Here is a 7,500-nt window from a genome sequence, read left to right as displayed (position 1 = left end):
CAGCTGTGTCTCCAATAAGTTCCATAACCAGAATACTGGAATCATTACTTTCTAATATGGCTTCTTTAACTGATAAGGTGTCTAGGTCATTTATGCAATCAGGAACACTCACCTCAAGCAATAATTTTGGATTACATTCATTTGAAAGCTTGTCCTCTAATCTACAATCTGGATCAGCCAGATTGTTAGAGCAAATCAGCTGGGTCAAAACCCTAGCATCCTGTGTGTTAAGGAAATTCTGCTGATCGGAGGAGTGTATGGAGGTCGACGATAACTCACTTGTAGGGGTGGACGAGCCCTCACTTGCAGTGGTCATGTTGGAATCCGAGTCTGGCGAAGACCCATTTTCCTCTCTATGGTTAAGGTACAATACATGTGATGAACTTTTAACTGCAAGATCAAGGTCTGCTGCATCTATTTCTTCTGGCAAAGTATCAGCAAACTCTAGCCCATTTAGGTTCCTATCATCTAAGTATGATGACTGGTGTAATATTTCATTAATCAGTTCTGTAACTTTGAAATTTGTGTCTTCTTCTTCCTTTTCATTGTGACTAACCTCCTGTTCTCGTGTACCCTCTGTGACACTGAACTCTTTGCTGCTGATGGTCACATTAGGGTCTGCGCCACTGGCAGCTCCCTCCTCGCTCACGCCGTTCACAAGGGACTCGCCATTGGTCTGCACTCCGCACTTGCTTTCCCCCGAACCCATGGTAGGCTGTTCTGATTGGCATGTAATATCACTAACTTGTGAGTCCTTCAGGGTTTCCTTCAGATCCCCGCATTCCTGATTCCCGATGGACACTACCTGCAACTGCTTGCCAAGCTTTTCCTCGCTAACTCCACCTCCTACTTCTACTTCATTTCTGGAGGCGTCACTTGCCTCTACTTGTAGGTCCATTGTTATGAAAAGTGACTACTGATCCTGCTTTGTTTCCAACCAACTTCGGATTACGTAAGAGTCTCACACAATAGCTAAAACTGGACCGCCAAGGCGGCGTGCTTTTCTTGCCTCTCAGTGCACAATATAAAATGTAGTTGTCGCGATGACCGACAGATGGCACAACCTCTTGCAGGCATGCCAACAGTTCATTCGTCTCTTTTGACAATAAATGTGCTGTATTTACATTATTTTTACAATTACGCTTATGCCACTATAATAGAAATACATTCATTATTATATTTTTTTATATTTATATAGATGTTCCTTTATTGCCTTTTAAGCATTAATCACTGGAGACTTTAAAGTTTGCAACCATGCTGGCTAGTGTTTACAATCATGAGAGAAAAGTTTAGCACAGTGGTTGTGTCTCTTTTATTTACTATTTTTATTCTGAGCGCCGTTTGTGGGGAGCCTTCGCAGTCTCATGCAGATAAAGCAGATTTAGAAATTTGTGTGCCACATTCGCCGAAGGTTAACTGTTCCTTCTTGTAAGTTTGCCGCCACTCTTTATTAGTCCAACCCAGAACTGTTCTTAACTTTGTAAAGCACCAAGGGGCCTCTTTCCTCTCTTTTAGGGTTGTAGACTCTGTTGAAGTCTATATTCCCTGGATCTTTTTTCTCGTTTCTTCTTACTACTTATGTCATATCTATAATTTTTTATTTTTGTAGGAAGATCTTTGTATGTCCCAAGATGTATTACTTCTTTATTGGAGGTTGATCAGCACCTGTAATTAGCATTTTCATATTAGGGTTGTGGATTTTTGCCTTTTATTAGTGCTTGAAGTAATTTGATTCTGTATGAGTGGAATCTTGGACATTGTAGTGTCAGGTGTTTGATGGTTTCTTCTTGATTATTGCACCATCTACATATTGGATCCGCTTCTAATTTTAGTCTTTTTAGGCGTGTCTCAATTTTGTGTGTTTTATGCTTATCCTAGTAAGACATACATCTATTTTCCTGTTATTTTATCTTGACCATGGAAGTGGTTGATTATCCTTGATGTAGTATTCTTTGTTTCTAGAATTCTTTTTAGAGTTGTTTTCCAGTTTTCTTTATTTTTTAGTTTTCTTTTATTTTGTTTTTTGAGTCTAGGTTCATGGTGATGGGATTTTGGATTTCATGTGCTTTTTTTCTTTTTTATTGTTTGTGTGTTTGTTATCAGTCTTTTTTTTATTTTTGGATCTGGTATTTTTTGTTTGTAGTTTTTTTATCTGGGATTTCCTATAGTATATATGGCTGCAGGTGAGTCTGTTAAGATTACTGTTTTTTGTAATTTGTTATTGTGTATATAGCTTATTGCTTGTCTAATGGCGTATAGTTCAGCTTCTATGATTTGTGGATATTCCAGTAATTTCCATAGTGTTGATATATATATTTTTTTGTATATATTTTGCTGCTGAGAGTTTTTTTTTTTTTTTTTTTTTTGACCTATCTGTGTATATCTTATAATATTCTTTGTATATTGTGTTTTCTATTAAATGGAATTGTTGTTTAATCATTTGTTCTGGAGTGTTTTTGCCCATATTTTCTATAGTTGTTTTTAAATTCTCTGATATGTCATACATGGTGGAACAGGAGTTATATTTGGTACTGTATTGATTTTCATATCTACATCTAATATTCTGCATGTTTCAATTACCCTATGAATTAAAGTTTTCCTTTTCTTTATTTAATTGTAGTCTCTTTTATTATCTTTAGTCAAGTCTTTTACTGGCATTCCATCCTGTTTTTCTAAATTCTTTATTATCTATATACATTCTATTTCTTTTATTTTATCTATTAACCCGTTAACGACGGATGACAAGATAACACGTCTAGAGGTTTTTGGGCTACACGACGGGGACGCGTTACTTTGTCCAGCCCGGGGCGCGGGAGGAGCCAGCGGCCAGTGCGGCCGAGAATCCCGACGCGTTAGGCTTATGCGTTCAAGAGTCCCGGAATTTTGGTCTATTTAAGCCGGATTGGCCCCGTTGGGAATGGGTTAATGGTATTGGATTTGTTATGGATTGTAATGCTATTATATGGGTTGATCTGAAGCATCCTGTTGCAATTCTCATTGCACTAGGTTATATTATGTTTAACTTTTTTATTGCAGATTGTTGTGCTGCCCCATATATAGAGATTCCATATTCTATTATTGGTCTTATATATATTTCATAAATTTAAATAACATTTCTCTATTTGCTCCCCATGTTAGAGATGATAGTTTTTTCATTATATTTATTCTCTCAATTGTTTTTTATTTCACAAAGTCTATGTGTTTTTTCCAATGCAACTTTAGACTATCAAAAATTATCCCTAATATTCTGTGCTGCGTGGTAAATATTAGTTTTTCGTTTCCTATTTTTATTTTTAGGATTATCCTAATTTTCTTATTTGTAAAATACATTAGTTTAATTTTTGTGAAATCCATTTTCAGATCCCATTTATTTGTCCATTCTTTTAATATTTTTAATCCATTTTCTAAGATGTTTGGTGCTTCAATTATATCTTTGTTTATGGTTATTAAAGGGACATCATCAGCATATATAATTTTGTATATTGTGTTTGGTAGTTTTATATCGGACATTAGTATATTGAATAATGTTGGACTTAGTGTTGATCCTTGTGGGACACCTGTTGTTATTTTACCCATTTCTGTTAGTTTCCCTTCCATTTTTATTTGAAAGATTCTTTATTTTAAAAAGTCTTCTATCCTCCGTAATATTTTTACTTTAATACCTATTTTTTCCATTTTTATTATCAAAGCTTCATGATTTACAGTCAAATACTTTCTCTAAGTCCAGACAAGCTACCAGTGCATATCTTTTTTGTTCTATTGCCTGACTGATCTTCAAATCTATAATCAGGATGGCATCGATAGCTGTTCTGTTTGCTCTAAAGTTTACTAGATCTTCGTCTAATTTTTTATTTGTTTCTAACCACCAGTTTAGTCTTTTTGTCACTATATTTTTAGATATCCTACTAATACAAGAGGTTCTGCTGATATGATTGTAAGATTTTATATCTCCTGAATCTATTCCTGGTTTATTTATTGGATTTATTATAGCATTTTTAAACATGGTTGGCTATTCCCCTTTTAAACCTATGACGACGTTGCGTCACACTCGTGTGACACAACTAAATTCCCGACGCCGGGGCATCATGCCAGTGTGACGTTTCCAATGCAATATTGCAATGGCCCGGCTAGGGGTTTTCCCGTAGCGTGTGCCCCGTCGGGAAAGGGTTAACCAGTAACTATTGAATGTATTTAATATTGTTTTTAAGATGTTATCGGGGACATTTTTATAAAATTCATAATTTATTTCATCTGGCCCATATGCTTTTCCATTTTTTGTGTTCATTATTGTTGTTTTTAATTCACCATATGATATTTCCTTGCATAAATCATCATCATTTTGAATATTTAGTTCTTTTTCTAATTCTGTTAACATTTTCTTTGTCTGTTTGTTTGTTACTTTTACGTATTCTTCTTTAAAAAGTTCTAATTTCCTATCAGCATCTGTAATTGGGAGATTGTTGTCAATTATGGGAGAGCAACTTGATGTTATTTTACCTGTCTACTTTTTAATAAAGTTCCAAATTCTTTTGGTGGATGTATTAACCCACACAGGACGGGTGGTACAGCATGTGTACCGCGCATTCAAAAGCCCAGTTGCCGGGCGGCACAGTATTGTGCCAGCCATTCAATTGATTTAGGCCTAATAATTCGAACGCCCCGGCATTTGGACATTCAAGGCTCTTTTACGAATTCCCCGCCCCAGTCGGAGGTTGGATGGGTTATTCTATTTTTTTATATTATTTAAATTATTAAAATTAGTTTTTTTTTTAAAACTTATTTGTTCACAAAATTTCCCCCATGATTCCCTCTTCTGTTTTTCTATTACTTGTCTTGCTTTTGTTCTTAATTCTTTATAATCCATTTGTTTTTTTGGTTTATGTCTTTTTTTCCATCTATTATATGCTTTATACTGTTTTTTTTTTGTTTTTTTTATATAATTTCATCACATTCTTGATTCCACTATGGTTTATTTGGTTTATGATTAATTTTTTTCTCTTCAAATATAAAGTGATTTTGTCCCATTTTTTTTTTTTTTTTCTATATCCACCTTTTTAAAATTCTTCTTGATATTTAGACCATCCATTATCGTTAAACTGCCATTTCTTTTATATTAATTTAGGTTGATTTTGATAATTTATTTCTTCTATGATTATATGGAAATGGTCACTTCCTAGATGAGGATCTACTTTTATTTCTATGTGATTTATTGCTGGTGAGCCTATTATCAAAAGTAATGTAGTTTCTTTATTAGTTTTTGGATCTACTCGAGTTATCCGACCTGGTGGCATCATCATTATTAAATTGTTTTAATTTATAAATTCATACAGGCTTTTCCCTGTTTTATTACTTATATGCATTTTTGGATTCCAACTAGGATGGTGTGCATTAAAATTAAATTTTTGTATGTGTTTTATTACTAATGTATACAAATAGTTCTATGGAATTACTTTTTTCATGTTGTAAAGATATATAGATCTTTTTCACTTCCAAGACAGGCCACATCTTCAGATGTAGAGCCTTGGCTGGGAATCTTAAGATGGTGTTTGATCTAGTACGTGCCTTAAAACTATATTAAGTTAGATAGGTCATTTGGGTTAGGATGGTGTACACGACTATAATATTTATTTAAATTACCTAATATTATTCTTTTATCCAGCAGTTTTCCTGATTTCCCTCATGGTCCTGCTATTCAAACCAAGATTTTGAGTTGAGGGGGGGGTGCACAGATTAATCTCAGTCTTATTATAGCAAATGGAAGAGGATTCCATTGGTAACACTGGCAATTAGTAATGTAACGCTCTGCTGAATAAATACCAGAACCCCAAATTCCTAGTGAAAATATACTAGTGCCAATACGTTTGTGGAAAATCATCAGGTATCTTGTAAGTCACAACTAAGGCAAGATTAGACACCATGGAAAAAAAATTGAAAAGCATGAACTTCAAAGATTCACGAACAGAACATTCTCTAAAATCAAGCACCTGTGATAAACAATTTCTCATTGCACTTTGTCCCAACTAACTGTGTTTAAAGTATAGGTATTTTAGTATAGGTCAAGTTTTGGACAGCCTCAAGATACAAGGAAAATAGTACATGTAGTCAATAGAATGAAAATTATATAACAGTTTTCATTCAGAGCACTTCCTCTGCAAATTGTTTATATTATTCAGCAGGTTTGATGCGCCAGCAATACATTTTTCTAAGTTGATCATGATGTTAATAGTACGATGTCAAGCTTACACTGACCGCATAAATCATTTCTGTGGTATGTCAACTAGTTTGTGTGTTACTATGCCATTGTAAAAACTATCAATTCTGGTTGAAAGTGTCTTTCCTTTTATGATTATATATTTCTTCTATTTTATTTCTAGAAATTTAACATTTCCAACAACTTTTCATGATTTTTTATCATTTTCATTAAACTGTGGATGTGCGTATTTGCTACTGGGCAATTTGAAAGTTCCTCAGTTGTCATTCCTTGAGAAGTGCCGGTGAGAATTGTTTTGTTTTCATTGTTATGTTGATTATCAGGCATTCTTTGATCAATGTTGTGGAAAAAATGGAAAAAGGGACATCTGGGTCCATCTTGGTGTAATATGAGAGCCCATCAATTGGCCCAAGTGTTGAAATTGTGCATTTTTGATGGAAGATTGAGACTAAGTTGCCGGAACCAAAGAAATGTGCAATATTGCTTACACTATATATGAAAGTATGTGTTTTTTTGACAGAAATTACTTGTTGAAACAAATGCATTAACAGTGAGGCAATATCTATTAGGCTTAATTCAAAAATCTAAAAGAAGTAATACACCAAGATATGAAAATAAAAACATTTATGTATTGTATATATTTGGACTGCTTGTATTCATTCTTTTATACAACAGACATCCCCATGTTGTTGTCCCCCCTCTCTCTCTCTCTCTCTCTCTCTCTCTCTCTCTCTCTCTCTCTCTCTCTCTCTCTCTCTCTCTCTCTCTCTCTCTCTCACTCTCACTCTCCACTCTCACTTCACTCTCACTTCTCACCTCTCACTCTCTCTTCTCTTATCTCTCTCTCTCTCTCTCTCTCTCTCTCTCTCTCTCACTCTCACTCTCACTCTCACTCTCACTCTCACTCTCTCTCTCTCTCTCTCTCTCTCTCTCTCTCTCTCTCTCTCTCACACGCACACACACACACACACACACACACACACACACACACACACACACACACACACACACACACACACACACACACACACACACACACACACACACACACACACACACACACACAAAATGATTGACTAAAAGAGAGTGGGAAAAGTCAAGGTATGTTGTGGGACGTTGCCTCGCTCTGAAATAAAAGCCAACCTGGATATTGGGCAAGCAAATCTATCTCCTGTCCGCAATGGATTAATGGATATTTCTAAGAAGTAGCATTGCAGTGCCTTTTTTACCTTTACCAGTGAGATATGGTGTACTACTGCAAGTGCCTGGTATAGATTTTAGATTTGTAT

The 7,500-nt window shown here is 35.1% G+C and overlaps 2 protein-coding genes across 2 annotated transcripts in view; one reads left to right on the top strand and one right to left on the bottom strand.

The window, feature by feature from the left end:
• The window catches only part of LOC122262074 (uncharacterized), a 40,057-nt gene extending 39,020 nt beyond the window's left edge, over positions 1–1,037 (bottom strand). The window contains exon 1 of the mRNA XM_086550764.1: positions 1–1,037. This exon is cut by the window's left edge and continues 237 nt beyond it. Coding sequence (XP_086406890.1) covers positions 1–898 — 898 coding nt within the window. The 5' untranslated portion in view covers positions 899–1,037.
• A 205-nt stretch (positions 1,038–1,242) lies between these two features.
• amrt (TM2 domain-containing protein 2 amaretto) overlaps positions 1,243–7,500 on the top strand; it is a 13,811-nt gene continuing 7,553 nt past the window's right edge. Inside the window, exons 1-4 of the mRNA XM_086551139.1 lie at positions 1,243–1,428; positions 1,610–1,653; positions 3,453–3,580; positions 5,178–5,215. Coding sequence (XP_086407265.1) covers positions 1,277–1,428; positions 1,610–1,653; positions 3,453–3,580; positions 5,178–5,215 — 362 coding nt within the window. The 5' untranslated portion in view covers positions 1,243–1,276. The remainder of the gene's footprint in view (positions 1,429–1,609; positions 1,654–3,452; positions 3,581–5,177; positions 5,216–7,500) is intronic.

Source organism: Penaeus japonicus, unplaced genomic scaffold (genome assembly GCF_977035675.1).
Source record: "Penaeus japonicus unplaced genomic scaffold, GWHDUDI00000001_assembly GWHDUDI00000024, whole genome shotgun sequence".
Lineage (NCBI taxonomy): Eukaryota > Metazoa > Arthropoda > Malacostraca > Decapoda > Penaeidae > Penaeus > Penaeus japonicus.
This window is presented reverse-complemented; position numbering and strand designations above follow the sequence as displayed.